This window comes from Mustela putorius, unplaced genomic scaffold (genome assembly GCF_011764305.1).
Source record: "Mustela putorius furo isolate JIRA1106 unplaced genomic scaffold, ASM1176430v1.1 tig00003834_pilon_pilon_pilon, whole genome shotgun sequence".
NCBI lineage: Eukaryota > Metazoa > Chordata > Mammalia > Carnivora > Mustelidae > Mustela > Mustela putorius.
The window spans coordinates 101,484,299-101,501,354 of NW_025421987.1; the positions used below are offsets into that span (position 1 = coordinate 101,484,299).

At 45.4% G+C, this 17,056-nt stretch overlaps 1 protein-coding gene across 1 annotated transcript in view; it reads right to left on the reverse strand.

Annotated features, from left to right (window-relative positions):
• CLSTN2 (calsyntenin 2) overlaps positions 1–17,056 on the reverse strand; it is a 630,232-nt gene that overhangs the window by 104,650 nt on the left and 508,526 nt on the right. Inside the window, exon 6 of the mRNA XM_045088847.1 lies at positions 6,934–7,119. Within this exon, the coding sequence (XP_044944782.1) occupies positions 6,934–7,119 (186 nt within the window). The remainder of the gene's footprint in view (positions 1–6,933; positions 7,120–17,056) is intronic.

Sequence of the window (17,056 nt, forward strand, 5' to 3'; positions counted from 1 at the left end):
TAGCTGTCTGAAGAGAGGCACATTGAAGACAGCATGTGCCCTGGTAAGGCCACTGACGCAGACTTCCTTGATTCCGTGGTGAGGGGAACAGCAGGCCACCCTGCCTAACCCACAGATGTTGCCTAGCAGAAAGCATCAAGCTGTAAGGAACCAGATGGTGCATACTTCCCCAACTTAGCAGCTTGTATTTCATTTCTTGGTGAACTTAAACAAACTAAGAGAGATTTACTTTCTCCCAAAGTTCCTCTCCCTTTCCTCTCCTCAAGGGGCCTCATGGAAAGCTGTGGGTAAACAGGATGCTTCACTTTCAAAGATGGCGCACATTATCTGCACACAGGGAGGATTTAAGAACCTCCTTGGGAATCTCGGCGAAGGTCCTTGGGACCCATCAGGCCGCAGAGAGTCCACACCAGTCTGGTGGACAGCAATGGTAGCTTGAATGGGGGGAGTTTGGAATCAGAGTCAAGGTGAGATTCAATGTCCCTGAGCCCTAGTGTCGGGAAGCCTCTCTGAGTCAGCAAGTAGATAAAGACAGGGTGGGTGAGGCAGATTTCAGGACATGTGGTAGTGTGAGCCCAGGGCACTAACTTCTTAACTGCAGGGTTTGCATTCTGCTCTGGAAGGCTTTGGTCAGGGCAGAGTCTTTTGCACTTCGAGGTGAGCCTATGGCAAGAGTGGTTGACATGGAGTCTCAGGTCATGCCTCCTTCTGGTCTACCACAGGACCAGAATGAGTGGGAGGATCTCGGGGGGAGGAACTATCCAAAGACACAGGCTTCATTCTGTGGAGTATTCTCACAACCGCAATGACAACTCCCTGTTATTTCCATAAATATTTATGTGACGTCTAGGTTATGCCAGGCACTGTGAGGAGAAGGCAGCAGTGAACCAAACAGAACTTGGCCCTACCTTTAGGGATCCAGTAGAAAACCTTTAACCTTTGGTGAGTGAGCTGGGTCAGGGGCAGAGAGTGTCAGGGGAGGACAGGGAGGCCCTCTTAGACAAATGCTGTATTAGGACTCTGTGTTGGGAGAATGCATTCTGTTCTCCACATGCTTCTCTGACCCACTGATGTCACTTAGCTGTTAACTTCCTCTGACTAATGAAATGTGAGTGCAAAGGACATGTCATTTCAGGGCAGAAGCTTTAAGGGCCAGTTTGCAGTTCTCCACGTCTTTTCCACGTTCCCTGAGATCCACAGTGCTCTACATAAAGGCTGTTTGTTGGCCCAGGTTCCAGGGGGAAGCCACAGGGAGGAGAGCCATAGCCAACCCAAGAAGGACATGCAGTAGGAATGACCAACCTACCCTTGTTATTTTGAGCGAATGAGATGTTATAAATGTGGGCTCAGCGTCACTCAGATATGTCTCAGTGTGGGCCCAGAGGACTGTTTCAAAACTTGTGACTGCAGCATCACCTGCTTTCCTGATAATCCACCTAAGTGACTGACATCAGAGGCTACGATTCCCATTTCTTCTTCAGTATGCCTTCAATACGGACAGGGAGGACTTTCTAATATCCTTTCAGGAGCTCACATGCTGCTGACCTACACAACCAGAGCAGCATTCCACCTTGGGAATCCTAGACAAGAAGGATTCCTGCAAGGCCTTGTAATAAGGATCCTGGGTCTCCAGGTAGAGCAGCTGGACTCTGGCAAAAGGGTGGTCAGCCCGACTCCTGGAGCAGGGCCATGGATATCCAGTTGCTGACCAGCTTGGGCAAGGCCACTTCAGGTAAAAACCATCAACTCAACATGGGAGGGCATGCCATAAGGGAGCTGCTCAGAGGACACCAAAGACATCAGCATATCCACAGAGAAGCTCCCTGCCTACCATTCTCCGTGAGTCAGGGTGTGCAGCCCCGTGCTGAGGTATGGTTAAGGGTTTAATCTGATTCCTGATAGGTGTGTGCCAATTCTCCTTAAAGCTATAGGCCCCCTTTTTGCTCCCTGAGAGTCTAGGGAACCGACACTCAAGCCTGGAAGTTCCAGCCTTGCAGAGGCATCTTGGAGAAGCTGTTGGTAGTTGCTTGGACTTGAGTGATTCTGAGGGTACAAAGGACTCTGACTGTGATTCTGAATAAAGATGAGCTCTGTTAAGCTTCATGGTGTAGAGGAAAAGCATGATCTTCACTTTTTTTAAAAAACATGTCTTCCTCAGAAGATTGAATTGTCAAGTGATCTTATTAACTTCTGTATAACCTCAAGACATACAGCATTTGGATGCTCAACAAATATTTGTTGAATTAATAAATACATGACTGAATGAATGAATGAATGAACAAATCTCTGAAAATCTCCTGGACTCACAAGGGCATACATCTTGGGCACAACTTAATGTCTGGTGATCTTAAGCACTCTGACAGATCAACCACTTGATTTAAGCATGCTCTCATTCTGTGGCCTTTCCTTCAACAGGACCTGCCCTTGGAGTTCCTGACTCCACATACAAAACAGCTGACCTGAGCAGCATGTGTGGTGGTGTGGGCCAGCTGCCAGGAGCCCTGTGACCCCAAGGAGGAATAGCCCTGGCCTCCGCGCTAAGAAAGGTCTGTGTGCCATGGACTGCTTTTCTATTTACTATAATATGTAGTGACGTAGGGGCATCGAAGTGGGCCCTTCCTCTGGCTGTCGGTAATGTCAAATTTCATTTGGCCAAGAGGTCTTCCTGAGGGTTTCATGGTGCATTTCATACTCAAGGCAGTTCTGTGACACTTTGCTTCTGGATATCCTGGGACTGAGATGACAGAGCCCTTCACCTTGAATCTCTGAATTCAGAAAAACTGAAATGCAGTTTGCTCAACCTCTCCAAGAAACCTGGCTTTAGGTAGAATGAAGCTAGTGGCAGACCATCTGAGGCTGTGTTCTACAAGCTTGAGGGGACATGGGTTCAGGGTTCTGCATTGTTTTTATTTCAAGACAGAATTCAGGTGTCCTTGTGTGGGCCCAAATGCTGCTGCACCTGTCAGGTTCTTCCTGACAACAGGCTTTGAACTAGCTATTGTCTGCTCCTAATAGAGCCAGCGTCGCAAGAGGAGGAAGCAGGTGGGCAGTGACCAGATGGGCAAAATGCCCCTCCACAGACAAACCCTGCCCGTGTCACTGACCAGCTATGGTATCACAGAAGAGACATGGGAACTCAAAGGCATTCCAGGAAGCACCCTTAGGATAGTCTTCCTGGTATACGAAGGCCAGAGAATATTCCTGAAGGGAAAGGTTTGGAACAGCAAAGCAGGGGGAGATTTTGGTGGGAAGAAACCATGAGCAAAGATTTAGGAATGAGAACCAGCCAGGCATGGGGACAAGGGAGGTGTCCTGACCAAGAAGAGGCAGAACATCAGGAAGAAACCGGCTATGATCATGGATTGGCATGGTGGAGGCAGGTCCTTGGAAGCTCCAGTCAGGCAGGCGCTGGACACCCACACCTGCATGTTCCCCAGGCACCTGTCCTTATAGTCCCTAAATCTGCGCAAGCCTGGATTCCTAGCTCTGGTTGGCGGCACTCTTGTCCAGGTAGATGCTTGCACCAGCCTCGCCTTAGATTCCTTCTCTCTCACTCCTGACAGCTAATCCATCATTGATTAGCTTGCTGGTTTTGCCTCCTAAAGCTGTCTTAAATGCATCCCTACTGCCACTCCCCTGGTTCAGAACTCATTATCTCTTGCTTAGACCATGGAAATAACATCCTAATTGGTCTCCCTGTTTCCATCCAAAGTCAATAAAGGTTTGAAAGATGAAAAATGTATGGCTGCCGAGGCCGAAAGTGTCATGGCCATTCCCTAGTTGGGAAAGCCTGCAAGCAACTGGTCTACCATCCACTGAAAACACATGGAAGGTTGTCCTGAACCTAAGCCACCCCACAGGAGCAGGAATTATAATGCAGACTCTGTTTTGGAAATGATCCAGCCTGTGTCTCCCTCAAAGTATGGAAAGAGCATGGGGCCTGATGGGCTGCCTCCTTCTGAAGCCCACTCCCACACTGCATGCACATCTGGGTCCCACTCATTTGCTTCTGTTCTTTTATCCCCAAGCTCTCGCTCCATGGAATTCAAGATTCAGACCTCTGACACAGAGGGAGGAGTGGCTCTGCCTATCACTTACTCGGACAGAGACCCCACAGTGCACTGGGTGCTCCCACCAGGAAGGTCACCAGAAAGACACACAGACCTCCCCCCATAAAGTGGCGCTCACAGAACCAGGGAAGCTCACATCTTGGGGGAAAGCTGATTTCCTCACTGATTACCTGTCTTCCTGCAAGGCAACGCCAGCAGCCCAGAAGGAATGAGCAGTGTTAACAACCAGATGCAATTTTGCTCTAAAGTTTCTGCCTCGGAAAAAAATCCTTCTTGCTCTCCATATCTCCTCATCTCTCTCCAGCAACATTCAAAATCAAATCACAAGAGCGTGCCCTTGGGCCCATCTGATCTTTAACAACCTGATTCCATCATCTCCTTCTCACCCGGAGGAGTTTAGGAAATGACTGTGACCCACAGTGGCGTGGGGTTGAGTTGACTTATAATCCAGGTGAGGGAAGTGAAATGGCATGTTCCTTCACAATATGATGTCGTCAGAGATGGCTTTTCTGCACACCAGTAAAGGAGAGCGCCGGAGGCCCTTGGCATCCTTTTTGTGGGGGCTGTCTGGGGTACCGAAATTGTGGTGTTCTCCCCAATCTATTGCATCGCTCTGGAGAAGCTGTGTCCCCAGAGGCCTTTCTGACAGCCTGGTGACATATAAATGAGACGCTGCCCAAGTAGGGTCCACTTCACTTTAACTTCTAGAACTTTCACCTGATTCCTTGGGGAAGAGCAATGTGGGTGAAGGTGTGTGTGTGTACCTCTATGTGTGTGTGTGTGTGTGCGTGCACACGTGCGCAGCAATGGTGAGGGAGGAAAGGTTACCCCCAAATACAGGTCTACTCTAACATTAAGCTCTTTTCGAAGCTCCCCACAGCACAGGTGGGGACCCAGATGTGAGTTCCTGAATACTCTTGGAAAGAACAAGAAAGCAATGAAACATACGTGGTCTACCTCATGCCAAGGCCCATTGACACATCAGCGGGCTGGCATGCCATGCACAGGGGCTGATTCCCACCATGCGGAGCACTCCACAGGCTGACTCGAGAGGCTGACATTCTAGCTGCTGTAGCCTGGCCCACCTCCACAGCTGCTGAGCTAAGCAGCCTGCATTCACGCAGAAGTGCCTTCAAATTCTTCCTCTGTCACCTTCTAACTAGAGTCTTGGGATGAATAACAGCCATTTCACGCTGACGAAGAGAGCGTTAAACAAAGTGATGCATGTAAAGAGTGTGGCAGGTGCACCCAGTAGGGGCTTCAGAAGCTGTTTCCTTGGGTAGTACCTCTAGGGGCCTTGTTTCCTAGCTCCCAGTGGGTCCTTTCCCCGGCCATCACCTCACAGAGACAGCAGGTCCTCTCCCTGTGCTGGGACACCTCCAGCTCTACCCCAGCCCTTCCTCTCTGCCGCGGGCAGCCAGGCTGCTTTTATTGGCTTGCTGCCTAAGCTGTCACATGGGGCCCGTGCTTGGCAGAGGCCCTGGCTTGGTTTCATGCTTTGCTGTTGCAGCCTTAACATTTGTAATAGTTTTTTTTTTTTTTAAATAAGTTTAGGTGAAATATCTAGCAAGTTGAAAGTGTTTATTTATTTATTGCCTTAAAAAATTTTTAATTTTATTTTTTCAGTGTTCCAAGATTCATTGTTTATGCAGCACATCCAGTGCTCCATGCAGTCCATGCCCTCCTTAATACCCACCACCTGGCTCACCCATCTCCCTACCCCCCTCCTCTCCAAAACCCTCAGTTTGTTTCTCAGAGTCCACAGTCTCTCATGGTTCATTTCCCCCTCTGATTTCCCCCAATTAACTTTTCCTTTCCTTCTCCTAATGTCCTCCATGCTATTCCTTATGCTCCACAAATAAACAAAACCATATGATAATTGACTCTCTCTGCTTAACTTATTTCACTCAGCATAATCTCTTCCAGTCCCGTCCATGTTGCTACAAAAGTTGGGTATTCATCCTTTCTGATGGAGGCATAATACTCCATAATGTATATGGACCACATCTTCCTTATCCATTCATTCATTGAAGGGCATCTTGGCTCTTCCCATAGTTTGGAGACTGTGGCCATTGCTGCTATAAACATTGGGTACAGATGGTCCTTCTTTTCACTACATCTGAATCTTTGGGTTAAATACCCAGTAGTGAAATTGTAGGGTCATAGGTCAGCTCTGTTTTTAATTTCCTAAGGAATCTCCACACTGTTTTCCAAAGTGGCTGCACCAGTTTAAATTCCCACCAATAGTGTAAGAGGGTTCCCCTTTCTCCACAACCTCTCCAACACTTGCTGTTTACTGTCCTGTTAATTTTGGCCATTCTAAGTGGTGTAAGGTGGTATCTCAATGTGCTTTTGATTTGAATCTCCTTGATGGCTAATGATGATGAACATTTGTAATAGTTTTTGAACAAGGGTCCCCCATTTTCATTTGCACTGGGCCCTATAAATTATGTAGCTGTTCCTTTGTGGAGGAAACTGACCTCTCCCCAGGTGACAGTCCCCACCTTTCACATTGGCCTCTGGTCAGGTGTCTCTTTCCAAACCAACACAGTGGAAGGTTCTGTGGTAGGTTCTCGTGAATACACTGGGTCCTTAATTGCTGTTGTTGATGAAGAGCTGAGGCTTTGTCACATGCCTTGCTCACAGCCACAATATTGGTAAATGGTGGGATCTAGTCAGGTACATGTGAGGCTGAGAGATGAGCCCTCTGACCCTTTAACCATAATAAGTAAATTTAATATTCACCCAGGAGTTACATGTGCCCATGCGGGAAGGACTCATTCTTTCATAATAAAAGATATGCTCTATATAAATCATTTAAAAGCAATTAATTAAAAAACAATCCCAAGAGGAAAAAACGTACCACATAATTTCTGAAGGGATCTCTCAGAGTAGGTCTCCCGGTCGCAGCCCTTCCCGATATAATTGGTCTGCAGCTCTGTGGTGATCTGGATGGAGGACACAGCGCCGTCACAAGTCTCCAGGTGGATGCTGGGGAAAAGCGGCACGCTCCCTGAGCCGGGCTGATACTCAATCCTCTTGGTCCAGTCTGAATCAACAAGGAAAAGATAAAAGTCAATCAGGGATGGCCAGTCCTGCCATAACACTTGGTCTGTGAATGTGGATCTGTTCCAAAATAACTGATATATTGGGAAACAGTTGGAAGATAAGGGGAATTTGACATTTGCTTATGAAAGTCTTCCTTCCTGAGCAACACGAGGTGAAGGCAGAAAACAGCTGTCAGCAGAGCTGAGTCAGGTAGGAAGGTACAAGACACGTATGTGTACATACCCCAAACATCCAGCCGACACGCAGTCCACTGCACATTATGAGCCACATCACATGTCCCCGCAGTGACAGCGTCCCCTCCATTCAGGAAGCCCCATCCCCGATCCTGTCACAGTACCGCCCCAGCTGCAGCCCTCTCCTGTCCTCTGCCATGGGCAAATGCCATGTCTCTTTAAGGTGAGGTACAAGATTCAGTGTAGGAATTCTATCTTTCTTAACCATTGAACCCATGTAAAACCATGATAATTTTTTTCTTTCTTATGTGTCACTGATGGCATTTTTGAGTGTTATGCCGCTTTCCTCATTTCTCCCATTTTGCCCAGTGGGGTGATTTTTAGGAATGCGCACATTCTGTCACAAAACAAGAGAGCATGGTAGTCCAGGGTTCCTTGGAGTCATGTGGTGGGAAACAGGATTCTTTCTCAAGCATTCAGGACTGTGACCACTTGAGTAGCGCTGATGGGCTTATCACTTCTTTTTAATGTAAAAGTAATTCAGAGACGATAAAGTGTTGGAGAAGAATGAAACCACAATCAAAACAATACCACACAAAATAGAGCAATCGATGAAAATAAACACCAAGACGGAGCATACCAATAGATTGACTGGAACAACCACAGCAGCACTTGAAAGGCAGAGGAGAGTCAAGCCAAAAGTCACAGTGACCGGTCACAGCACTTGGAGATAGCAACGAGCCAGCCATGCTCAGTGAGGAGGCATGTCTGAGAGGTCTGTGTGGCCCCAAGTCAGACTGGTGGGTAGAACCAAGCAATGTGACATATGGACACTATTAGCTGATGAATCCCAAATGTTTGTCACATAGAACCTTGCTAGGAGATATCCTTTTTCTGAAGCAGAAATGAAAATCTATGAAATTGCCCATTCTCGCCTATAAGAAAAGGAGAAATTCTGGCATTCGTGGCTCAGTGTTCTTCACAAGCACCCAGCGAGCCACTGGCTGACATCTTGAGCAGTTCCAGTGGACAGGCCAGATGCTCTTGTTCACTGAGTAGCTGTGTGTTCAGGGTTCCCATGTGCAAGCTCTGCTTGGAGCATCGAGAACAAACAGTGCAGGAGGCAGGAGAGGTCCCTGCCTTGTAGAGCTGGCACAGAGGAGGGCATGGTTTGGGGGAGGCCTGTGCTATCCTATCTGAGAGGGTGAGCCTAGGAAAGGAAAAGCAGGGACAGAGAGGGGCTCTTTAGATGGAGAGAGTTCCTCTCTGAGCTGAGGTCTGCATGTAAAGGATGAATGTGCGTGGGAAGCCTCAGAGAAGCAGGTTCGAAGCAGATGCCCCAGTGATCTTGTCTTGACTCTGTCTGGTCAGAAACTTCCTGGGCAGGAAGCTTCCTGAAGGAGCAAGCTTCAGGCACCTCATCATAAAAGAGGGACCTTAGAGTGTTGGGGTGAGGACTGAGGGCCTCTGTGTGTGCATGGCATATGGCAGGGCCTCAATCAGTGTTGTTCCTGGAGAGGAAGGGAGATGTTCAGTCTCAGGGGACCCGTGTCCCTGCCCTGCAACCCTGCCATGTTCCAGATAACCATGGAGTCTGGGTTTAGGTCTGAAGCCCATGTCAGCCGGCCACTCTTTCAGGGATTTTCTCAGAGCAGGCCATAAGCAGAGACTGCACCCAGGGTTGTGAGGTTGGCCACCAGGAACTTAGCACAGGACGGTATTTGGATGGGAGGGACTTCATGTGAAAGAGAGTGTACCTGATTGCATCTTTTCCTCACAGCCCTCAGGAACTCTGTCTGGACTAGACCATCGCCTTCTGGAGGATGAGATCATGGAGCTGCTCTAAGCCATGCTCCAGAGGCCCCAGGTTCAATTAAGATGAAACACTGGAGGAAAGGAAGGCTTTCTGTCAGGTGCCTCTGAAGGTCACAGAGCTGTAAGAAGCAGTCCGCACACAGCCAAGCTTGTGTTTTGGGTACGGAGCTTCATGCCTCTGTGCACTTGAACATGCTGTGTCTTCTATAAAGTGCTCCCTTCCTTTCCCCTTCCATCTTGTTAACTCCACGCAACCTGTCAGAATTTCTCCATTCTGGGTAGATATGCTCGTTTGTGCCCCCATGACATCCCCAGCATTAGTTACAGCATTAGACTCTCAGCTTCACCGTTACTCTGAATCTGCATCACACTCTGCCAAGTGCCTGGCACGGAGCAGACACTCCTTCGATATTGGCAGAAAGCATGAATGAATCCTATGGGAGCGATATGTATGCTTGCCTCCCCCACCAACTGGGAGTTCGTCAAAGCCAGGTACTGTGATGCTTATTTTGATCCTTCTACGCTGAGGTCAGAGCACAGGCTATATCCACCAGGTGGATCTGGGGATCCTCAGACACCTGAGCTGACTGCCGCCATGGCAGCCTTCCCTGAGCCCCAGACAGAACTTGTGGCCTCTTTGTCCTTCTCTGGTACTGCCCCAGCCTGCTCCTACCTTCAGTCCTACAAAGCCACCCAGCCCAACAGCAGCCCATAACACCTGGGTTCTTTCTGTTCTCAGCAAGGCAGGTGTGCCAGAATTGATGAAAGAAGAAGCAACCTCCAGATCATAGGAAATGGCTCCCAGCTGTCTCACCCCTCTTTCCCTGGATCTTCCCTCTCTTTTTTTTTTTTTTTAATTTTTTATTTTTTATAAACATATATTTTTATCCCCAGGGGTACAGGTCTGTGAATCACCAGGTTTACACACTTCACAGCACTCACCAAAGCACATACCCTCCCCAATGTCCATAATCCCACCCCCTTCTCCCAAACCCCCTCCCCCCGGCAACCCTCAGTTTGTTTTGTGAGATTAAGAGTCACTTATGGTTTGTCTCCCTCCCAATCCCATCTTGTTTCATTTATTCTTCTTCTACCCACTTAAGCCTCCATGTTGCATCACCACTTCCTCATATCAGGGAGATCATATGATAGTTGTCTTTCTCTGCTTGACTTATTTCGCTAAGCATGATACACTCTAGTTCCATCCATGTTGTTGCAAATGGCAAGATTTCATTTCTTTTGATGGCTGCATAGTATTCCATTGTGTATATATACCACATCTTCTTGATCCATTCATCTGTTGATGGACATCTAGGTTCTTTCCATAGTTTGGCTATTGTGGACATTGCTGCTATAAACATTCGGGTGCATGTGTCCCTTTGGATCACTACATTTGTATCTTTAGGGTAAATACCCAAAAGTGCAATTACTGGGTCATAGGGCAGTTCTATTTTCAACATTTTGAGGAACCTCCATGCTGTTTTCCAGAGTGGCTGCACCAGCTTGCATTCCCACCAACAGTGTAGGAGGGTTCCCCTTTCTCCGCATCCTCGCCAGCATCTGTCATTTCCTGACTTGTTGATTTTAGCCATTCTGACTGGTGTGAGGTGATATCTCATTGTGGTTTTGATTTGTATTTCCCTGATGCCGAATGATATGGAGCACTTTTTCATGTGTCTGTTCGCCATCTGGATGTCTTCTTTGCAGAAATGTCTGTTTATGTCCTCTGCCCATTTCTTGATTGGATTATTTGTTCTTTGGGTGTTGAGTTTGCTAAGTTCTTTATAGATTCTGGACACTAGTCCTTTATCTGATATGTCGTTTGCAAATATCTTCTCCCATTCTGTCAGTTGTCTTTTGATTTTGTTAACTGTTTCCTTTGCTGTGCAAAAGCTTTTGATCTTGATGAAATCCCAGTAGTTCATTTTTGCTCTTGCTTCCCTTGCCTTTTGCGTTGTTCCTAGGAAGATGTTGCTGCGGCAGAGGTCGAAGAGGTTGCTGCCCGTGTTCTCCTCAAGGATTTTGATGGATTCCTTTCGTACATTGAGGTCCTTCATCCATTTTGAGTCTATTTTTGTGTGTGGTGTAAGGAAATGGTCCAATTTCATTTTTCTGCATGTGGCTGTCCAATTTTCCCAGCACCATTTATTGAAAAGGCTGTCTTTTTTCCATTGGACATTCTTTCCTGCTTTGTCGAAGATTAGTTGACCATAGATTTGAGGGTCTATTTCTGGGCTCTCTATTCTGTTCCATTGATCTATGTGTCTGTTTTTGTGCCAGTACCATGTTGTCTTGATGATGACAGCTTTGTATTAGAGCTTGAAGTCCGGAATTGTGATGCCACCAACGTTGGCTTTCTTTTTCAATATCCCTTTGGCTATTCGAGGTCTTTTCTGGTTCCATATAAATTTTAGAATTATTTGTTCCATTTCTTTGAAAAAGATGGATGGTACTTTGATAGGAATTGCATTAAATGTGTAGATTGCTTTAGGTAGCATAGACATTTTCACAATATTTATTCTTCCAATCCAGGAGCATGGAACATTTTTCCATTTCTTTGTGTCTTCCTCAATTTCTTTCATGAGTACTTTATAGTTTTCTGAGTATAGATTCTGTGTCTCTTTGGTTAGGTTTATTCCTAGGTATCTTATGGTTTTGGATGCAATTGTAAATGGGATTGACTCCTTAATATCTCTTTCTTCTGTCTTGCTGTTGGTGTAGAGAAATGCAACTGATTTCTGTGCATTGATTTTATATCCTGACACTTTACTGAATTCCTGTATAAGTTCTAGCAGTTTTGGAGTGGAGTCTTTTTGGGTTTTCCACATATAGTATCATATCATCTGCGAAGAGTGATAATTTGACTTCTTCTTTGCCGATTTGGATGCCTTTAATTTCCTTTTGTTGTCTGATTGCTGAGGCTAGGACCTCTAGTACGATGTTGAATAGCAGTGGTGATAATGGACATCCCTGCCGTGTTCCTGACCTTAGCGGAAAAGCTTTCAGTTTTTTTCTCCATTGAGAATGATATTTGCGGTGGGTTTTTTCATAGATGGCTTTGATGATATTGAGGTATGTGCCCTCTATCCCTACACTTTGAAGAGTTTTTGATCAGGAAGGGATGTTGTACTTTGTCAAATGCTTTTTCAGCATCTATTGAGAGTATCATATGGTTCTTGTTCTTTCTTTTATTGATGTGTTGTATCACATTGACTGATTTGCGGATGTTGAACCAACCTTGCAGCCCTGGAATAAATCCCACTTGGTCATGGTGAATAATCTTTTTAATGTACTGTTGAATCCTATTGGCTAGTATTTTGTTGAGTATTTTCGCATCTGTGTTCATCAAGGATATCGGTCTATAGCTCTCTTTTTTGTTGGGATCCTTGTCTGGTTTTGGGATCAAGGTGATGCTGGCCTCATAAAATGAGTTTGGAAGTTTTCCTTCCATTTCTATTTTTTGGAACAGTTTCAGGAGAATAGGAATTAGTTCTTCTTTAAATGTTTGGTAGAATTCCCCCGGGAAGCCGTCTGGCCCTGGGCTTTTGTTTGTTTGGAGATTTTTAATGACTGTTTCAATCTCCTTACTGGTTATGGGTCTGTTCAGGCTTTCTATTTCTTCCTGGTTCAGTTGTGGTAGTTTATATGTTTCTAGGAATGCATCCATTTCTTCCAGATTGTCAAATTTATTGCCGTAGAGTTGCTCATAGTATGTTCTTATAATAGTTTGTATTTCTTTGGTGTTAGTTGTGATCTCTCCTCTTTCATTCATGATTTTATTTATTTGGGTCCTTTCTCTTTTCTTTTTGATAAGTCGGGCCAGGGGTTTATCAATTTTATTAATTCTTTCAAAGAACCAGCTCCTAGTTTCATTGATTTGTTCTATTGTTTTTTTGGTTTCTATTTCATTGATTTCTGCTCTGATCTTTATGATTTCTCTTCTCTTGCTGGGCTTAGGGTTTCTTTCTTGTTCTTTCTCCAGCTCCTTTAGGTGTAGGGTTAGGTTGTGTACCTGAGACCTTTCTTGTTTCTTGAGAAAGGCTTGTACCGCTATATATTTTCCTCTCAGGACTGCCTTTGTTGTGTCCCACAGATTTTGAACCGTTGTATTTTCATTATCATTTGTTTCCATGATTGTTTTCAATTCTTCTTTAATTTCCCGGTTGACCCATTCATTCTTTAGAACATACTGTTTAGTCTCCATGTATTTGGGTTCTTTCCAAACTTCCTTTTGTGGTTGAGTTCTAGCTTTAGAGCATTGTGGTCTGAAAATATGCAGGGAATGATCCCAATCTTTTGATACCGGTTGAGTCCTGATTTAGGACCGAGGATGTGATCTATTCTGGAGAATGTTCCATGTGCACTAGAGAAGAATGTGTATTCTGTTGCTTTGGGATGAAATATTCTGAATATATCTGTGATGTCCATCTGGTCCAGTGTGTCATTTAAGGCCTTTATTTCCTTGCTGATCTTTTGCTTGGATGACCTGTCCATTTCAGTGAGGGGAGTGTTAAAGTCCCCTACTATCATTGTATTATTGTTGATGTGTGTTTCTTTGATTTTGTTATTAATTGTTTTATATAGTTTGGCTGCTCCCACATTGGGGGCATAGATATTTAAAATTGTTAAATCTTCTTGTTGGACAGACCCTTTGAGTATGATATAGTGTCCTTCCTCATCTCTTATTATAGTCTTTGGCTTAAAATCTAATTGATCTGATATAAGGATTGCCACTCCTGCTTTCTTTCTGATGTCCATTAGCATGGTAAATCTTTTCCACCCCCTCACTTTAAATCTGGAGGTGTCTTCGGGCTTAAAATGTGTTTCTTGGAGGCAACATATAGATGGGTTTTGTTTTTTTATCCATTCTGATACCCTGTGTCTTTTGACAGGGGCATTTAGCCCATTCACATTCAGGGCAACTATTGAGAGATATGAATTTAGTGCCATTGTATTGCCTGTAAGGTGACTGTTACTGTATATGGTCTCTGTTCCTTTCCGATCTACCACTTGTAGGCTCTCTCTTTGCTTAGAGGACCCCTTTCAATATTTCCTGTAGAGCTGGTTTGGTATTTGCAAATTCTTTCAGTTGTTGTTTGTCCTGGAAGCTTTTAATCTCTCCTTCTATTTTCAATGATAGCCTAGCTGGATATAGTATTCTTGGCTGCATGTTTTTTCTCGTTTAGTGCTCTGAAAATATCATGCCAGCTCTTTCTGGCCTGCCAGGTCTCTGTGGATAAGTCAGCTGCCAATCTAATATTTTTTACCATTGTATGTTACAGACTTCTTTTTCCCGGGCTGCTTTCAGGATTTTCTCTTTGTCATTGAGACTTGTAAATTTTACTATTAGGTGACGGGGTGTGGGCCTATTCTTATTGATTTTGAGGGGCATTCTCTGAACCTCCTGAATTTTGATGCTCGTTCCCTTTGCCATATTGGGGAAATTCTCCCCAATAATTCTCTCCAGTATACCTTCTGCTCCCCTCTCACTTTCTTCTTCTTCTGGAATCCCAATTATTCTAATGTTGTTTCGTCTTATGGTGTCACTTATCTCTCGAATTCTCCCCTCGTGGTCCAGTAGCTGTTTGTCCCTCTTTTGCTCAGCTTCTTTATTCTCTGTCATTTGGTCTTCTATATCACTAATTCTTTTCTTCTGCCTCATTTATCCTAGCAGTTAGAGCCTCCATTTTTGATTGCACCTCATTAATAGCTTTTTTGATTTCACCTTGGTTAGATTTTAGTTCTTTTATTTCTCCAGAAAGGGCTTTTATATCTCTCGAGAGGGTTTCTCTAATATCTTCCATGCCTTTTTCGAGCCCGGCTAGAACCTTGAGAATTGTCATTCTGAACTCTAGATCTGACATATTACCGATGTCTGTATTGATTAGGTCCCTAGCCTTCGGTACTGCCTCTTGTTCTTTTTTTTGTGTTGAATTTTTACGTCTTGTCATTTTGTCCAGATAAGAGTAAATGAAGGGGCAAGTAAAATACTAAAAGGGTGGCAACAACCCCAGGAAAATATGCTTTAACCAAATTAGAAGAGATCCAAAATCGTGAGTGGGGAGAAAGGGGATAAAAAGAGGTTCAAAAAAAGAAGAAAGAAAAAAAAAAAAAAAAAGAAAAAGAAAAAAGAAAAAAAAAGAAAAGAAAAAAAAAAAAGAATTTTTAAAAAAGAAAACACCTAAGAAAAATGTAAAATATATATATATATATATATATTAGATAAACTAGTAAAAAATCGTTAAAAAAGAAAAAGGTAACAGTTAAAAAAAAAATTTTACCCGAAGGCGAGAAAAAAAAAAAATGAAAAAGAAAAAATTAAATTAACTGCAAGACTAAAAAAAAAAAATCGCAGGAAAAAAGCCATGAGTTCCGTGCTTGGCTTTCTCCTCCTCTGGAATTCTGCTGCTCTCCTTGGTATTGAAACCGCACTCCTTGGTAGGTGAACTTGGTCTCGGCTGGATTTCTTGTTGATCTTCTGGGGGAGGGGCCTGTTGTAGTGATTCTCAAGTGTCTTTGCCCCAGGCGGAATTACACCGCCCTTACCCGGGGCCGGGGTGAGTAATCCGCTCGGGTTTGCTTTCAGGAGCTTTTCTTCCCTGAGCGCTTTCCGTAGAGTTCCAGAGGACGGGAATACAAATGGCGGCCTCCTGGTCTCCGGCCCGGAGGAGCCGAGAGCCCAGGGCCCCACTCCTCAGTGCGCCCTCAGAGAACAGCGCCCAGTTACTCCCGTCTGCCTGACCTCCGGCCGCGCTCCGAGCTCACCGAGCCTGCGACCGGTTCAAGGTAACACGGAGCTGCGAGCTTACTGTCGGCTCTGTCTCTGTAGCCGGCTTTCCCGTTCCAATACCCGCAAGCTCTGCGACACTCAGACACCCCCGATCCTTCTGTGACCCTGCAGGACCTGAGGCCACGCTGACCCCGCGTGGGCTTCGCCCCGGTTTAGCCTCTGGAGCGATGTCCCTCAGCGGAACAGACTTTTAAAAGTCCTGATTTTGTGCGCGGTTGCTCCGCCGCTTGCCGGGAGCCGGCCCCTCCCCCCGGGGTCTATCTTCCCGTCGCTTTGGATTCACTTCTCCGCCGGTCCTACCTTTCAGAAAGTGGTTGTTTTTCTGTTTCCAGAATTGCTGTTCTTCTTCTCTTCGATCTGCCGATGGATTTTCAGGTGTTTGCCATCTTTAGATAAGCTATCTAGCTGATCTCCGGCTAGCTGAAGCAGTCTCAGCTTGCTACTTCTCCGCCATCTTGACTCCTCCCCCTGGATCTTCCCTCTCTTTAAAGGAGCAGATAGGAGCATGGAGAAAGTGGCTTTGTATAGAGTGCCGTGGGGTGAGCCCCGTGGCACCAGTCCTTGATGTGCTGCTCTTTCTGCTGGTATAAGGTCCTCCCACCTCACCTCCTTCTGGAAGCCTCTTCATTGGAGAAGCCCAAGACATCAATGGTATTGATTCCCTTTATTCTGTGGGGGCTGTGGGTATCTGGACATTTTGCTGGTTATCCTTGATGATGTTCTACCTGAAATCCTTTTTGGATGGAATGCAAATAAAGAAGCAAATAAATGGTAAAGGGAAGTTCAGTGGAGGCACAGGCCTAGTACAGATCTCATTCCTCTCGCCATCCCCTGGCTGGGGGTGGGGTGAGGCCTTCTTTGGGAGGAAATCGAAGGCCCTCTTTGGGAGGAAATTGAAGGGACTTTGGGAACGTCACACCTGCAGTTGCTTTATGGGCTTGTTTTTGAGGGTTCATGAGGAGTAGGCAAAATTGTAACCACAGAGTGAAAGAAATCAATGAAGCTTTCTGAGTGTAGTGTCCTTGACAGAGTGGGAAGCTCACACAAACATCTTTCATTTTCCAAGAAAGACTTTGAGATGGGGATCAAGAGAGCAAAAAGGAAGCCATCAAATTCATCCTTTGTCACATGAAATGTCT